The 18,721-nt window shown below is 39.8% G+C and overlaps 1 protein-coding gene across 2 annotated transcripts in view; it reads left to right on the forward strand.

Moving 5' to 3' along the window:
• The window catches only part of REPS2 (RALBP1 associated Eps domain containing 2), a 244,308-nt gene that overhangs the window by 77,045 nt on the left and 148,542 nt on the right, over positions 1 to 18,721 (forward strand). Inside the window, exons 4-5 of one of the 2 annotated variants that reach the window (XM_027533588.1) lie at positions 766 to 892; positions 9,460 to 9,557. In XM_027533588.1, the coding sequence (XP_027389389.1) occupies positions 766 to 892; positions 9,460 to 9,557 (225 nt within the window). The remainder of the gene's footprint in view (positions 1 to 765; positions 893 to 9,459; positions 9,558 to 18,721) is intronic. The other variant, XM_027533589.1, reaches the window with a different exon arrangement.

Below are 18,721 nucleotides of genomic sequence, written 5' to 3' on the forward strand. Positions count from 1 at the left end.
TATTATTTTTGAGTAAGAACACATATATAGTCTCTATGCTGATAAAAAGTATGGTTTCCTTGTTACCAGTCTATTAGTAGCATTAAAAAAGAAAAGAGAGGAAACCCAGTAGTCGAGTAATAGTAAAAAGCCAAGTAATAATAGCTTGTCTCGCCTGTGGTCCTACATAAAGTTCACGTTCGAATTGAGATTTGTACTTTATTAAGGTGCCATCCTAGTGTTTAGGAGTAGGCTAGTTGGAGTTTACCCATAATGAATTGTTTTGGAATTTCTCAGTATAAAAAAAGTTGACATTTTACTTTGGCTAGTCAGCTCCAAGAATATTTAGCATTACCATTTAAAATATTTTAAAAATATCCACATTTTTGGAAGACTTGATAAGTGTAGATCCAGGAAATAAGAGCCTTTATTAATGAATGAAAATTGAATCTATTCACAAAGAGATCAAAATTGTAGAGTATGAATGTTATTTCATGTGATCAGTTGTCTTCTGTTTTCCCAAGGAAAGTATTATTGGAGTAACTGGAAGTGTGTCAGGCTTGTTTTAGTAATTTAGGTAACTGAGTTCTGGCGAGACTGTTCTCTGGGAGACTTTTGAATCCTCAGACAGTGCTTTTTAACCAAGCCGCATTTTTGAGAAAATATCTTCATTTGTTAAAGCAGTCGGCTTACTGGCAATAGAGTTGCATTATACTTCATAACTGCAGCTCAGAGCACCAGGCTCCTTGAGTGATTCCCTCTGAATTCTGCTCTGGTTCTTTGAAGCAGGAAACGCAGTCTCCCTCGATGTCACCTCTTGCCTCCCCTCCTTCTTCCCCGCCTCATTACCAGAGGGTGCCCTTGAGCCATGGCTACAGCAAACTGCGGAGCAGCACGGAGCAGATGCATTCAGGTAAGAGGCCAGCTGTCCCAGGCAGTATCTTAGAGACACTTTCCTCTATCAGTCAGCAATGCGACCAGTTTCTGAGTCTCCTGACTTATCTTTGGCTCTGTAAACCAGACTCAATTTAATTTCATACTCTCAAGCAAGGTTTAAAAAAAACATAAAATGAAATCTATATTAGTAATGCCTTGTTTTCTGTCCTACAAACTAGTTCATCTTTAGACTTGTAGATAATGATTTAGATGATTTAATCCTTCATTTACAAATTTCATTACACAGGAACATTGCACATGAAGAATTTGTATTGTTTTGGAATTCTTATTCCTTTCTGCAAACATACCAAACATATTTATATGATACCTGCTCTCATGAAACTACTTAAAAAATAGAATTCTGCAGAAGAATTGATTCAACCTTTAAATACTGAGCACATGAGTGAAAATATTTAGCTCTTGTGCTTGAGAATAAAAATAATAAGAGAAATGCCAGGGGAAGCATTGTGTTGAGGTGTGTGAAGTACCCAATTGTGGCCTTGCTTGCTTGCTCACATTTGTGTTACGTTGGCTATGTTAGTGGTAAAATACGTTAGTTGGTTCTGAGAATGACTTGTACAGTTGGCTGCCTAGGCTGCAGTGCTTAAAGCTCCACAAATTCACTGCAGCATCTTGTCCTTGTGGAGTTCAGGCTCCTAGCTGAAGATATGACCTTTATAGGTATTCTAGAATTGGATATCTGTAACCCCCCACCCTTTTTATTCTGTGAGCTGTAACTGAAAATGACCCAGTTTCTGCAGGTTTTTGCTGCATTGAAAATAGTGATGACTTTTAGAGGGACACAGATAAAAGTGTGCTAGACCGAACTAAAGAGAGGCTATGATCTTGCTGAAAGAAGCAGGTATGGCATAATGAGAAAATCTTTTTTTCTTTAGTTTTTCTTTCTTTCTTTTTGGCTGCTCTGGGTCTTTGTTGCTTTGCACAGACTCTCTAGCTGCAGCAAGCGGGGACTACTCTTTGTTGTGGTACTCGGGCTTCGCACTGTGGTGGCTTCTCTTGTTGTGGAGTACAGGGTCTAGGCACATGAGCTTCAGTAGTTGCAGCTCTCAGGCTCAGCAGTTGTGGCTCATGGGCTTAGTTGCCCTGTGGTATGTGGAATCTTCCTGGACCAGGGATCAAACACATATCTCCTGCATTAGCAGGCAGATTCCTATCTACTGTGTCACCAGGGAAGTCCTGGGAAAATCTTTTGATTGGAATCAGAAGATGAGGGTTTATGTGACTAGCCATGTGACTTTGGGCAAGCTACTTACTACTCTGAACCATGATTTTCTTCTTTTCTTTTGAAACAGAGTAATAGTATCCTATAGGGCTGTTGTGAGGATAAGCAAGAACATGAGTGTAAGGGAATAGGAATGAAAAATCACTCCCCTGGAACTTGAGTGTGCCATTGGTGTCTGAAAATGAAATGGGATTGAGAATTCTTCATATTTCTCTTGTAGTCTCTCCTGCCACATTTCCCTGTTTTTAGAAGTGGATTTTTTTTTCTTAATTTCATCTAGTTTTGGAAGTTGGAGTCCAGTGCCTAGCATGGTGCCTAGTTTTTGGTTTTTAATTCAAAGGTGCGTCATTTTTGTTCTACTGAGTCACCAGGTTCTACCCTGTCTTTTTTTGGTTGTTACTCCTTAAAAAACCTGTCTGTACCAGCTTTCTCTCCTTCATACTCAATTTTCTCCTCATTCCATTCAAATTGGGCTTTCATTCCCCTAGTGTCAAGGAAACAACCTGCTTCTCTTCTTTGTTGTTGACTTTTAGCAGCTTGTGTCACGGTTGTCCATGCTTTCATTCTTTCTTAGACTTTTTAAAAAACGTGAGCTAAAATTTACATGTGATAAAATGCACATGTTTAAAATCTTCAATTTGAGTTTTAACAAATGGATATACCCAAGTATCTACCACTTTTATCATGGATAAAGTATTTTCTTACCATATGATACAGCAGTTCTACTGCTGAGTATATATCTAAAAAAAATAAAGGCACAAATTTGAAAAACTACATGCACCCCAGTGTTCTGAGCAGTATTATTTACAATAGCCAAGATACAGGAGCAACCTAAGTGTCTATCAACAGATGAATGAAGAAAGAAGATACACATTCATACATATACACAATGGAATATTGAGTCATAAAAAAAGATTGAAATTTTACCATTTGTAACAACATGGATGGATCTAAAGGGTATTATCCTTAGTGAAATAAGGCAGAGAAAGAGAAATGCTATCACTTATATGTAGAATCCAAAAAATAAAGTAGGTGAATAAATTTAATAAGACAGAAACCTACTCACAGATACAGAAAACAAACCTAGTGGTTGAAAGTGGAGGGAGTAGGGGATTAATAGGTACAAACTACTTGGACTTCCCTGGTGGCACAGTAGATAAGAATCCACTGCTAGTGCAGGGAACATGAGTTTGATCCTTAGTTCAGGAAGATTCCATATGCCATGGAGGGACTAAACCCAGGTACCACAACTACTGAGCCCAAACTCTAGAGCCTGCATGCCACAACTACTGAGCCTGAGCACTGGAATGAAGAGAGTAGCCCATGCAAAAGCAATGAAGACCCAGTGCAGCCAAAACAAAAATAATGGTTCATTTAAGAGGTACAAACTACTATGTATAAAATACATAAGCTGCAAGGATATATTAGGCAGGACAGGGAGATATAGCAATTATTTTAAAATAACTTAAAATGGAATATAATCTATAAAAATACTGTAATCACTATGCTAAAAGTATATTGTAATCAACTGTATACTTCAATAAAAAGTCTGCCTGACATTAGAACCAATATTTCTGCCACCTCAGAGATGCCCCTTTCCCAGTCACTTTCTCTGTGCTCCCTGCCTCCCCCATGAAAACATAGTGCTGATTTTTATCACTGTGGATTAGTTTTGCTTCCTCTAGAAACTCATATAAATGGAATCATAGTGAATGACCGTACTCTTGGGTGTCTTTTCCTCAGCACAGTGGTTGAGATTCTTCATGTTATGTGTCTTAGCAGTTTGTTCCCGTTAATATATTACTCAGTGTTGTTCCACTGTATGAATGTATCATGGAGTGATGATCCATTCTTCTGTTGATGAATATTTAGGTTATTTCCAGCATTGGCTGTTATGAATAAGGATGCTGTGAACACTTGGGTATGAGTCTTTTTGTGACATATGTCATTTCTCTGGCACCTGGGAGTGGAATTGATGCACCTTAGGGTAGGTGTAAGAAACTGCTAAAGAGTTTCACCAAGTGACTGCATACTCCCATAGGCAATGTATAAGAGTTCAGTGTTCTTGCCAGCACTTGGTACTCTGGTTTCTTTCTTCAGTGTTTTTAATCTTAGCTATTCTGTTACATGTGAAGTGACATTTTATTGTGGGCACTCTTTTATTCTTGAAACATTGTTTTCTAAGTTTCTGTTACCCCTTCCTGGTTTTTCTCCTACATCATGATCCCTAAACTTGAATTTATACATTTTCAGAAATGAGTTCTGCTGCTAGGAAAATTTTCTAGGAATACATTTTCTAGGGTTGTTTTTCTGTCCAAGATTCTGCCATGATTTCTGGCTAATGGGGCATATGTGTACGTTTTAAATCAGGAGAAGGCAATGGCACCCCACTCCAGTACTCCTGCCTGGAAAATCCCATGGATGGAGGAGCCTGGTAGGCTGCAGTCCATGGGGTCGCTAAGAGTCGGACACGACTGAGCAGCTTCACTTTCACTTTTCACTTTCATGCATTGGAGGAGGAAATGGCAACCCACTCCAGTGTTCTTGCCTGGAGAATCCTAGGGATGGGGGAACCTGGTGGGCTGCCATCTATGGGGTTGCACAGAGTTGGGCATAACTGAAGTGACTTAGCAGCAGCAGCATCTTTGGACAGTCTGTGATTCAGAGCCCCTCTTCTGCCTCTCTCCTGGGTGCCTGCTCACCTCCTTTGCTGGATGTAGCTATAGCTGATGCTCACTGGATAAGACTTAAGTGCCATGCATCATTCCAAGTTCTTTGTGTGCACTGTTTTCTACTTACCACAACCCTCAGAGGCAGAAGTTGCCATCTGTATTTTTAAAAATAATGTTTAAATCACAGTAATACTTCTCCTTCTGACTCAACTTGTTTCTGGTTTCTAGAGGCAACTACCTTTCTTTCTTTCTTTCTTTTTTACATTTATTTTTTAAAGTACAGTTGATTTACAATGTTTCAGTGTTCAGCAAAATGATATATATATGTGTATGTGTCCTTTTTCAGATTCTTTTCCATTATAGGTTATCACAAGATATTGAATATAGTTCCCTGTGCTATACAGTAGGTCCTTGTTTATCTATTTTGTATTTAGTAGTATGTATATGTTATTGTTTAATTCATTGTATAAAAACTTCTGAGTTTAATTAGGTCCCATTTAAAAAAATGAGCCCTTTTAAAAAAAAATTGTTTCTTGTCTTCATTGAGTCTTTATTGCAGCATGCATGTGGGACCTAGTTCCCTGACCAGGGATTGAACCTGGCCCCCCGGCACTAGGAGCACAGAGTCCTAGCCACTGGACCTCCAGGGAAGTCCCAGGTCTTATTTTTAAATTTTTCTTTTTGTTTCCACTACTGTAGGAGATGGATCCAAAAAAATATTGCTGTGATTTATGTCAGAGTGTCCTGCCTATATTTTCCCCTGAAAGTTTTACAGTATCTGGTCTTAAATTTTGGCCTTGAATCCATTTTGAGTTTTTTTTGTATATGGTATTAGAGAATATTGTAATTTCATTCTTTTACATGTAGCTGTCTACTTTCCTCAGGATCACTTATTGAAAAGACTGTCTTTTCATTGTATATTCTTGCCTCCTCTGTTGTAGATTAATTGACCATAAGTGCATGGGTTTATTTCTGGGTTTTCTATCCTGTTCCAGTGATCTGTGTGTCTGTCTTTGTGCCAGTGCCATACTGTTTTGATGACTGTAGCTTTGTAGTATAGTCTGAAGTGAGGAAGTGTGATTCCACCAGCTCCATTCTGATTTTCTCATTATTGTTTTTGGCTGTTTGGGATCTTTTTTGTTTTCATATAAATATAATTTTTTTTGTTCTAGTTCTATGAAAAATCCATTGGTAATTTGATAGGGATTACATTAAATTTCTAGATTGCCCTGGGTAGTATGGTCATTTTAACAGCATTTATTTTTCCAGTGTAAGAACATGGTATATATTTCCATTTGTATCATCTTCAGTTTCTTTCATTGGTGTCTTATAGTTTTCTGAATACAGGTCTTTTGCTTCCATAGGTAGGTTTATTCCTAAATATTTTATTGTTTTCTGATGTGATGGTGAGTGGGGTTGTTTCTTTAATTTCTCTTTCTGATACTTCATTGTTAGTGTATAGACATGCAGCAGATTTCTGCATATTAGTTTTGAATCTTGCTACTTTACCAAATTAATTGATGTGTTCTAATAGTTTTCTGGTTTCATCTTTAGAATTTTCTGTGTAGTATCACGTCATCTGCAAACAGTGGCAGTTTTACTTCTTTCCAATTTGGATTCCTTTTATTTCTTTTTCTTATCTGATTGCTATGGCCAGGACTTCCAAAAGTACATTAAATGAAAGTGGTGGGAGTGGACATCCTTGTCTTGTTCCTGATCTTAGAGGAAATGCTTTCAGCTTTTTACCATTAAGTTTGATGTTAGCTGTGCGTTTGTCATATATGGGCTATTCATTGCTATGCTGAGATATATTTCTTCTATGCAGAGGTAACTACTTTTGACTCTTTAAACCTGCTTCTTCTGCTGTCTAAAGTCTTATTTTAAAATCAGTGTCTGTTCTACTTTTTCTTATGCATCTTATTCTTATGTATCAGTGCTAGGTATCATCTCACTTAAGAGCATGGGCTGTGATGTTGGTCTCCTGGGCCTAAAGGTAGACTTGGTAGGCCTACGTTTCTCATTTCTTTCCATTTCCAGCCTGTATGACTATGTATTTTGCTTTTCTGAGCCTCAATTTCCCTTATCTGTGAAATGAAATGAAGTCTGCCTTAGAATTTTGCTCTGTGGATGAAATGAGTAATATTATATAAACGTCTATTCCTAGCACAATTCCTGGCACATTGTAGGTGCTAAGATGTTCCCTTGTATTTTCTTTTGTGTTTCTAGAATATGGTACTCATTATGTTTTTGAAGCTCAAGTATTCTTGAAAGTCACCTTCTAGATATTATTCAGTGGGTGACTGCAGATGGAGAGTTTTTATTGGGCAGTTAGTTGTGATCTCTGTTCTAGTTTGACACTGAATCTCAGAGTGATGAAATCTTTTAAGGTTCATTTTATAATCTTCCCCTTGGAGAAAGGTGGTACTTCTAGTTCCCTGTTCAACCTCTTATAAGGGGATCTAAGAATTATTTGTTTTGTATTGAGTTGCATGTTTCAGGTTTTATTTGGGAGGGAAAGAGTAGAGACAATGAGTAGTACCTATCTTTTGCCTCCTGAGTTCAGTTTCAGTTGAGGAATGAGACAGGAGTCAGACTGATAGTGGCCTGAATATCAGCTCTGGTACCAACTGATAGGAGCATGCGTCTAAGATTTGTGACCAGAAGGTTTTAGACACTCATCTTTCCAGTCACAGGCAGGTGTGACCAACCCACGCTTCCCACACGGGTATGAAGAGAAAATCTGCCATTGAGGCCAGGCCTCTTGAAAAATGACCCACCATGTGGCTCAGTGTTCATTTAAGCCTTATTGATACGATACGTCTGTCTCTTTAAAGGGAAGGAAGGCCATTGTTGGTGAGGGATTGGAGCCATGGGCCAGTCAGCCTCCCCCTACATGTGTCCTTCCTGAGCAGTAGAAGTTCCCTCCCTCTAAGGGGAGGCAGAGGGATCAGCTTCCCAGGGAAAGCTTATGACCATTGGTATCCCAGCCATGGTACAGTTTGCTGTGGTTCAGACCTTTCAGTAGGAGTTAAATTTGATGATCCTTCAAAATGGAATGATCTTAAAAATCCTTCTTTGAGGACAACACCTGCCTACCATCTGAAACTTATATTTTAAGATTTGGATTATGAATTCTCTATGTATGTTTCTTTTGCAGCATCATATATTCTTAGCAGCATCAGAAAATCTGCTTTGCATTTTTCCAGACAGTGATTTTTATGTTTTAATGTAATTTAATGTTATAATATTGTGTTAATAATAATTGTATAATAATGTATTCCATTTCCTTGGAGGAAATACAAAGAGCAGATGTGAGCCCAAGAGTGGTTTGTTGTTCTTGATGTCCTGTTGTTATACCTTCTTTATTTTAAAAAGTTTGAACTCTGCTAAAGATGATGCCACAACAGGCTGCTGTTCTGTCTCTACCTAATTTGATGTATAAGGAAGCTATAGAAAGAAAGCCTTTTACTTATTTATATACTTCCAAAAACCTGAACTGTTAACCTACAGAGATCAGAAATGGTTTCATCTTGAGTGATAATTTCCCCTTTCTGTTGGAGCTGAATATTGCCTGGTTATGTTTAACTGTTTTCGTATCATATTGGGAAAGTTGTTATTAAGTGTTCTGGAAATAAAAGGAATGAAAAATAGGCATTCATTTTTGTGACTTAAAAACTTTTCTTAAAGGTAGAAAAATTATTTTTAGTTTGGTTATTGAATGATAAAGTAATAAATATAAAATGCATTTATTCCTTTTTATGTTTTTTCTCTATTTGGTTTTACATTCTTTCCATAAGGAAAAGAAGATAGTGGCATTTATTTTTCAAAAATAAGCAAAATGATAATGTTGATTCTTAATGTTCAAAATTCATACTCACTTTCTTGCATCTTGGGAGTGTGGATGATGAGTGGAAGCATTCTAAATAGCAGGGTATATATAGAATTTACCTTATATTTAGAAGTTGAACACTTAAAACATGGCACTTTTCTAACTACTCTCATTATTTTCTATCCCAGTTTAGGTTTACACTATTCCACCTTTCCAATTTATTGCTAATCTTAACCTGATGTAAATATCTCCCTGCTTTATTATGACTTTGTTGACTGTTTTTAGATGGTTCAGTTAAATTGTACCCAGGGGCACCAAGGTTTGTTGTCTTAAGTGAAAGAAAGTGAAAGTGAAAGTCACTCAGTTGTGTCTGACTCTTTGCGACCCCGTGGACTTAGTCCATGGAATTCTCCAGGCCAGAATACTGGAGTGGGTAGCCTTTCCCTTCTCCAGGGGATCTTCCCAACCCAGGGATCGAACCCAGGTCTCCCACATTGCAGGTGGATTCTTTACCAGCTGAGCCACAAGGGAAGCCCAAGAATACTGGAGTGGGTAGCCTATCCCTTCTCCTACAGATCTTCCTGACCCAGAAATTGAACCAGGGTCTCCTGCATCGCAGGCAGATTCTTTACTTACTAAGCTATGAGGGAAGCCCTTGTTTGTCTTATGTGACCCTTTGTGTATAAACTAATTACTAGTTCTTCCCCAAAGAGCAGACACTGTTGCAGTTTGAATGTGAATTCATAAGTTTTGGGTGGAATCTTTGTGAACCATGCTGACTTTCCCTCCTGCCATTTCAGCTCCTTATGAAGCTAGACAGCCCCTTGTCCAGCCTGAGGGACCCTCAACGGGAGGCCCAGGAGCCAAACCCCCTCGGCATCAGGCTTCCCTTATCCGGGTAAGTGATGCCTCTGTTGGGTTATGCCAGTGGGAGACTTCAGGGGTGTGACTTCTTGAAGCCTGCCCCCTCTTTAAGGAGGGTATAAAGCTATCCCCTAAGGCAGATACTGTATTTCTTGTTCTGTTGCTTGTATATTTTCTAAATCTATTTACTCTGTCTGTTTCTTCCCTTCTCTGTGTCTCTAGACTACTCTGGCCTGGTTTTTTATTTTTGGTCCAAAATGCCCTTCCACCTTCATCTGCTTAATCATTAGGCACCTCCTTCAGGAGGGCTTTACTTTGTCTAAAACAGACTACTTTTATCTCTGCCTTATTTGTTACTGTTACATATTCTGTGCATACTTTGCTATTGCCCATTTGTTTTGTGCCTCCAGTTAAATTACCAGCTTTGGAAGGCAGAGGTGATTCTCCTGTATTTTCTGTCAGTGCCTAGTCCACTGCTATTTGGAGAACAGTTACTTGGCAGTATACAGTTTCCTATTTGTAGTTGATACACAAGAAATATGGTAGAAGCACAAGTGATATCTCAGTTTCTCCTTGTTACACCACAACTTAGAAAATTTTACTTTCCTTTTCTCCATTGTTTCCTTTGGATAAAGAGCTGTTTTTTCACCCCATGTCTGCAACTGTTAGGTTGTGTAGTACCTCTGAGTCCTATGCTGGTGGAGTCATATTCCCAAAAAAGGGTGAGTGCAGCAGTGTGAGAGAAACTGTGGGAAAACTGAGTTGGCTGTTTGACTCTAAAGACAGGAAGAGTAGGGTGGTTTGTATAACATTTCAATTGTCCAACTGAGGAAGAAACATCATTTATGTGTAGGGAGATCTCCTCACAATAGAGGGTGATCTTAGATAGTCCCATAATGAAGTGGGCTGGTATTCTAGAAGAGAATAAACAAGGCTAAGGGAGGTTGAGGTGTCCACTTTATAGCCTCTGGAGATAAGTAGGCATGATATGGCAGGCATGATACAGAATTTCTGAGGTAGAACTCTGGTGTACAAAGAATTTTCTTAAAGATGGTAGATAATTCAGCTTTATGCTGTGTATTTGTGTGTAACGCTTCCTCCATCTATCATATCCAACTACAGATGAGGTAACTGAGAGAGGTCAGGTCATGGGTCTAAAGTTTCATTTATAACTAGTAAGTGGCAGAGCCAGAATTTGAACCAGGCTTCCCAGTGTCAAAACCTGTTCTTTGTAATACTTCACTATATTCGTTAGAGTGCCATGTTACAAGGAGACTAGGTTCTAGAGTTGCTGTATAAATAAACATTGGTTATAGTAAAAATATTCCTGAAAATCCCTTATTGGTACCACACTGGGGAGCCAAGATGCCATTCTCTCCTAAGCCCAGTAGAGCTAGTTTTACCCCTAGGTTGGAACAGACAGTTGTTTCTTCATCTGAGCGCCCAGATGGAGTAGTTGGCTGCATTTGGAGGTCCTATGGTACAGAAATAAGTGTTTTTAAACATGAGAATCACACCCACTGTGGAGTGATAGTTACATTAAGAAAGGTATCAGAGAGACTGGGATTCATCTAAAAAAATCTGCAAGGTGTGGCTGTCCTTGTTTCTGCAGAGTCTAGTGCTGATTCTAGTGCTGTGGAGACCACATCCTGAATTGTTAGAATGATGGTCAAACAAGCAGTAAATCTTGAGCTTCACTATGGTTGGATGGGGCTCACCAGGCCCTTTATGTATGGCCACCTGGCAGGCGATAGCCTTGGGCTCTCATTTAGATTGGTGTCCCAAGCCTTCTCTTCTAATCTCTAGGCCCATTTTTCTTCTAGTAAACATGCTTCCTGAGCACTTTAAAAAACTTGTTGTTGTTTCTAAATCATGTCTGAATCTTTGCGACCTTATAAACTGCAGCATGCCAGACTTCCCTGTCCTTCACTGTCTCCCAAAGTTTGCTCAGACTCATGTCCATTGAGTCAGTGATACCATCCAACCATCTTATCCTCTGTCGCCCCCTTCTCCTCCTGCCCTCAATCTTTCCAAGCATCAGAGTTGTTTCCAGTGAGTTGGCTCTATGCATCAGGTGGCCAAAGTATTTGATCTTCAGCACCAGTCCTTCCAATGAATATTCAGGACTGATTTCCTTTAGGATTGACTGGTTTGATCTCCTTGCTCTCCAAGGGACTCTCAAGAGTCTTCTCCAGCACCACAGTTTGAAGGCATCAATTCTTCGGTGCTTAGCCTTCTTTATGGTCCAACTCTCGCATCCATACGTGATTACTGGAAAAACCATAGCTTTGACTATATGGACCTTTGTCAGGAAAGTGATGTCTCTGCTTTTTAATACACTGTGTAGGTTTGTCATAGATTTCCTTCTAAGCGTCTTTTAATTTCATGGCTGCAGTCACTGTCTGCAGTGATTTTGGAGCCCAGGAAAATAAAATCTGCCACTGTGTCCATTGTTTCCCCATCTCTTTGCCATGAAGTGATGGGACTGGATGCCATGATCTTCGTTTTTTGAATGTTGAGTTTTAAGCCAGCTTTTTCCCTTTCCTCTTTCACCTTTATTAAGAGGCTCTTTAGTTCCTCTTTGCTCTCTGTCATTAGGGTGGTATCATCTGCATAGTTGAGGTTGTTGATATTTCTCCCATAAATCTTGATTCTAGCTTGTGATTCATCCAGACTAGCATTTCCCATGATGTACTCTGCATATACATTAAATAAGCAGGGTGATAATATACAGCCTTGATGTACTCCTTTAACAATCTGGAACCAGTCTGTTGTTCCATGTCTGGTTCTAACTGTTGCTTCTTGACCTGCATACAGATTTCTCAGGAGGCAGGTAAGGTGGTCTGGCATTCCCATCTCTTGAAGAATTTTCCACGGTTTGTTGTGATCCACACAGTCGAAGGCTTTAGCATAGTCAATGAAGAGGAGTAGATGTTTTTCTGAAATTCTCTTGCTTTTTCTGTCTCCATTGGATGTTGGCAATTTAATCTTTAATCAAAGATCAATCTACCTTTTCTAAATCCAGCTTTTACATCTGGAAGACTTTGGTTCACATACTATTAAAGCCTAGCTTGAAGGATTTTGAGCATTACCTTGCTAGCATGTGAGATGAGTGCAATTGTATGGTAGTTTTAACATTCTTTCCATTGCCTTTCTTTGGGATTGGAATGAAAACTGACATTTTCCAGTCCTGTGGCCACTGCTCAGTTTTCCAAATTAGGTGACATATTGAGTGCAGCACTTTCACAGCATCGTCTTTTAGGATTTTAAATAGCTCAGCTGGAATTCCATCACGTCCACTAACTTTGTTCGTAGTGATGCTTCCTAAGGCCCACTTGACTTCGCATTCCCAGAAATCTGGCTCTAGGTGAGTGATCACACCATTGTGGTTATCTGGATCATTAAGACCTTTTTTGTACAGTTCTTCTGTGTATTCTTGCCACCTATTCTTAATCTCTTGTGCTTCTGTTAGGTCCTTGCCCTTTCTTTCCTTTATTGTGCCCATCTTTGCATGAAATATTCCCTTGGTATGTCTGATTTTCTTGAAGAGATCTCTAGTCTTTCCCATTCTATTATTTTCCTCTATTTCTTGAGTACTTTAAGCAACTAATGTTTACTAAACACCTGTTAAGTGCCAGGTACCATGTTGAGAGTACAAAAATGAGATATAGTACTCCCATTCCCTGCCCTCCTAGAGCTTATAGACTATTGGAGGAGGTGGCTATTGATCAGACCATCACAAAGCAAATATATAATTATGATGTGTGGTGAGCAGAAATTATACTGTGCTTTGAGGATGAAAAAGGAGGTGGGAAGTTAGGACCCAGCCTTAGCAGGCAGGGGTTGATCAAGGAAGTCTTCCAGTGGGAAATCACATTTGAGTTGAAAGGGTAAGGGCTGATCCTTATTGTCCAAGTGAGGGAGTAGGGCTGAGGGAGAGCAGGCAAGAGGAGAGAGGGAGCTGCACAAACAGAGATGTTTACTATGAGCTTTGCATTTTATTCACCTCTCTTGCTGTGCTTAGAACTATCTTATAAGGTAATTTCCATCATTATCCCATTTTTCAGATGACAGAACCTGAGGTATAAAGACTTCATTTAGCTTGCTTAAGGTCACAGCTAGGAAGCAGTTGGGCTAGAGTTCAAACACTGGACACCACTCTCTGGTCTTTGTCTCAGGAAGTGGATGGATGGTGATGTCATCTGTTAATCTGAGAAGCCCTGAATGAAAAACTAGTGTTGGGAGTATTGAGGCAAGATCATGAGATCAGTGTTGAGATTTGAGCTTTTGAGACAGCCAAAAGGCAGTGTCAAGGAGATGGTAGGATATATGTGGCCAGAGGCTGGGGACAGTTGGGACTGAGTAGAAGTATTTGGCAGCCATTGGCCATTAAGAGGACTTATGGGATCATGCACAAAAGTCAGACAGGTTCTTGCCCAGGTCTAGCCATATACTGCATGACCTTAGGCAAGTTCCTTCTCTGTTCTGTAACATGAATTAGTTGGAATGAATTTAATAGTCCATTGTAATTCTCTGCAACTGGCTGATTCCCTTAATGTTTGTTTGGTGTCAGTGGAGGTCCCTCCTCCTGTTTGGAGCCTTCAGTTTAAGATGAGAACAAGGGGCCTTTTTTTGGGACAGCAGTCTGTGGTTTTCATGGCTGATGTGTTTTTCCTCAGTTCTTAGGTTTCCTTCTTATGCCTGTCAACTTGGTTTGGCTGGACTGCACATCACAGAAAGCAGATGCTAACCAGAATTGGCCATGTAGATGAGGGGATGTGACGTGAAAGGATTTTGGTGGTAGGCGATTAATAGGGATTGGTCGTGGTGCTGGACTGTGCGAGTCACTCATTCCCCATGTTGCTATGCCCATGACAGCCTCACTTGTAGCTTCCTCTGTGGCCTTGTATTTAAGTCCTTCCTGTCTTCGTTGGAAGGAACATGGCCTCTGGGAACTGGGGAAGGCTTTTAGGGACTCTGGGTCGGCACTGTTGCAGCTTGTGGGCTTGGCATTTCAGAGGTGCTTATGTGGATTCAGTGCCCAGATATTTTTATTTTTTCATTCAGATGTTGGATATTTTTCCCTTTGAAATTTCAGATACTGAGCACACAACCTATGTTGATGAATAGTTGACAGCATTTGTAAAGAAATGATAAATCTTATTTCCTCCTTCTCTGTTGTAGTGTATTGATAGATCATTTTGTGGTTTTTTAATTTTAATGTTTTTGGCCATGTGGCATGCGGGATCCTATTTCCCCAACCAGGAATCAAACCCCCTCTCTCTGCATTGGAAGTACAGAATCTTCACTACTGGATCACTAGGGAAGCCCCTTTGTGGTTTACTTTTCACAAGTGATCTTAACCATCTAGATGGCATAGTCATTTATGATTTTGCTGGTGTAGGGTTTGGAATTGACCTTCCTGCTCCCACCATGCACCACTGCTTCTGTCTTTGCCATGGTTTCCAGAAACTACCTTGTGTTAAGTCCATGTCTCATTGACCCCTTGGCAGCATTTAACAATGACCACCTTCTTAAAATGCCCTCTTCAGCCTCACTCTTGCCCTCTTGGTTTTCTCCTTTGTCTGAATTTATCTATGCTTTTTTCCCGTTGATAGCATGAAGTGTGAGAACTTTCTAATGTTTCTTATACATGTGGGGCTCCCATTTTTTTTTCATTCTTAAAAAGCAGTTCATTGCTTGTTCACTCATTTATCTGTGAGCCTCACCTGGAGGAATGGGCATCCTATATTTCTTGGTTTTCCATCCCTGAGGTAGCCAAGATAGTCCATTTGTTTTGTATCATTTTGGGAATGTTTTATGTATATATAAGCACATATAGCTATTCTTATATATCTAATATATACAGTATACCTTAACCTCGCTTTAGGGAGACTGGTCTGAGAAATAAAATATCCTTCCAACTAGATCCCACTAAAAATATCTTTTACTCAATTTTTAAACCATAAACATACATGCTGTGATTTTTTTTTCCTTTCTGAAGGGATGAATTTAATAGTCTTCTAGGGGCAGATTCTCAAAACTCACTGTATATATGTAGGATCAGTTCTTAGAAATGGAATAATTGGGTGAGATGGCTACACATTTTTAGTTTTTGGTAGAGATTTTCAAATTAGAGACTGTGCCCATTTACACACTTACTAACAATGTATGAGAGTGTGTCTTTTCTCATATCCATGCAAATGCAGTGTGCTAAGAAACTTAGGAATCTTGGTCCGTATGATAAGTGAAAAGTGAAATCTTGGTGTAGTTCTTAGCATTTCTCTTGTATGGTTGAGAGGAGGTCCTGGGCCCCCAACGCACTTGGAGGAGGTTAGGAACTCCACTTCTTTTTGGTCTGGAGCACCCCAGGCCTGCTGGCACTGATTTCTTGTTTCTACCTTCTTGACAGCAAAGTTGAATTAGTTTATGGGTAGAGAGTGAAAGTGAAAGTGTTAGTCACTTAGTCATTTCTGACTCTTTGCAACCCCATGGACTGTAGCCCACTCAGGCTCCTCTGTCCATGGGATTCTCCAGGCAAGAATACTGGAGTGGGTTGCCATTTCCATTGGGATCTTCCCAATTCAGGGATCAAACTCAGGTCTCCCTCATTGCAGGCAGATTCTTTATGGGTAGAGATTAGGGCTGGGAAAACCTGTTTTAAGGATGGTAAATGTCAACACAGTGTGTGTGTGTGCGTGTGCGTGTGCGTGTGCGTGTGCGTGTGCGTGTTGACCTCTCAAAGTTGCTCAAACAGCTAAATTCTCTTCCTCTGACTAAATGGAAGGAGGAGGGGAAAGGAGGGAGGAGGAAGAGCAGGAGGAGGGAGAGAGGGAAAGGAGGGAGGGAGGGAGAGGGTATATGTTTGTTTGCCTTTGTGTGTAACTGGAAAAACTAGTTTGATAAATTTTATTGGAATGCATGTGATTTATTCTTAGTTTGACATCTTGTTTTACCACATCCATTCCCCATTTGATTTCAAACCCTAGCTGGAGTTTGGTCATCTCCTGAGGGGTAGAAGGTCGATATGTGTGTTCTACTTCCCTGACTCTACCTAGAACCCACAGATACCCCAGTGGTCACTGTTATTACCACAAAGAGGTCCTGTATTTCACAGCATCCAGCCTCCTTTTCCTACTTATTTCCTTCATCTACTTATAATTCGTTTTGAAATTTGCTATCTCTTATTTTTAAAACATTTTACTGAATGATACTGCAATTTACTTTTCTCAGCCTACATCTTTTGTAGCTGTCTATTGTGGTATCCCCGGGTTCTCCCAATGTAAATGCTTCTTAATGATTCAAGTGATTGTAGTCACCTAATTTCTTCACTGAGAGACACTTCTACATGAAAGGCAAACATGTGTATTACAGGATGAGAATATTAAGGAGATACTGGATCACTGAAAGAAAGGTGGCTCCAGGACATAAGAAGAGGGTGCTTGGGATAGAGATTGAAGGATGTTTATGGAACAAAGATGTTGATTCAGTAAATAGCATGACTAATTGGGTTGCCACCTTAAGGTATTTCAGAATCCATGCTTAGAGGCAGTGAGAAATGTCAGAATGGTAGGATGGTACATATGAGGATTCCAGCATCCATGTGGTTAGACAGGTTGGTTACATGAAAGCAAATGAGCACATTTTACTTGTGGGGTCAGTGTTGCTTTTCCACCCCATCTCTGTGAGCATTTCATTAAAGGTTTACGGTGTTCAGAAGTTTCGTGGAAGTAGCTGGGGCCCCCACTGATTGATAGTCAGGGTGCCTCTGAATTAGCCTCTTAGATGTAGCTGAAAACACCCGATTGAACTCCTGGTGTCAGAAAGTACTTTGTAAAGCTGGAAAGGAGTGTGGTATTTGATTCCTAGGCCCCTTTGGTCTTAGTAGATGGTGTGGTGTGAACAGGAAAGGCTCCTTACAGCAGCACCATTTCACCCCTAAGTGCATCAGTATCCCCAGACTTCAGCGGGGCAGGCGGTGTCATGCCCCCATCACCTATCCCAACAGGAGGTGCTACTGACCGAGTTCTTCTCTGGCCCCCTTACTCTTCTGGACTCTTCACTAGTCTGCATCCTTTCAGTCCTCCCAGCAGTCTTGCTTGCAGGGTAGATTGCCTGTAACATTTTGTCCTTGACTCATCCATTGGGAAATAGTAAGTAACCTCTAAGGGTTAGCTACCATGCCAGCATGCCCTGAGGATGACAGACATGGTCATTTTTTCCTGATATGAAAACATACCAGATGCTTATAAGCAAAAGTTACGTAAGAAATAAGATGGTGCTCTGTATAATTTAATAGTTCGCTGGCCAGAATCTGCAACTAAACTAGATAATGGGGAGGGAGATGTAAGTATAGGATATTCACATCCTCAGCTGAGATCTTCAATCTGCAGAATTAACAGAAATAATATAGGCATTGCAGTGAGGTTAATTCTTAAAAGGAAATGGTACATCGCTAAAGGATGGATGGATGGATGTTTAAGATAGGAAGAACCCCAGAGCTTGCTGAGTGAGAGTACTTGTTCTGGACTCTGTTCATATTCTGACTCTGCCATTTACTAGGTGTGTGGTCTTGGTATGTCACTTCCCTTCCCTAATCCTCAGTTTCCTGTTCTCCAAAATGAAGCTCATGGGGCCTACTTTGCAGGGTTGTTGTGAAGATGAAAACAGATCCAGTATATTAGGTGCTCACAATGACACTTAGCAAAATCATGAATATGTATTATGTAACATTCTTCGATGTCTGTGGTGATCATTAAAATTTTTTTGGTTTATCTTAATAAGCAGCAACTGTGCGTTGCTCATTAAACTCAAGAGATTTCTATAGTTTGGCCTTCGGGCTTCTAAGCTGTTGAGATTAGATCCCTAAGTAAGCTTGGTAGTATGTGATTAAAGGCATCTTTGTAGATTTATTTCCATGAAGAAACTGATAAAGTTAAATTGCTCTGTTAGGATTTAATTGTGACTAACTTCACTGTAGGCAAAACCAGAAGTTATTTATTGCAACTTCCAGTGAATCTATAATTATTTAAAGCTAAATAGTGAAAAAAAAAAAGTTTTTTACCCTCTCTGATTTCATAGGTGAGTCCAGCCTTTACACTGCTGAGTGACAGTTGTTTGGTAAGTGCATTTAAAGTTCAGCTCCAGTCATTATAGGAGAACTCAGGTTAACTGTTCTGTGAGTTAGAATTGACAGTT

This window comes from Bos indicus x Bos taurus, chromosome X (genome assembly GCF_003369695.1).
Source record: "Bos indicus x Bos taurus breed Angus x Brahman F1 hybrid chromosome X, Bos_hybrid_MaternalHap_v2.0, whole genome shotgun sequence".
Taxonomy (NCBI): Eukaryota; Metazoa; Chordata; class Mammalia; order Artiodactyla; family Bovidae; genus Bos; species Bos indicus x Bos taurus.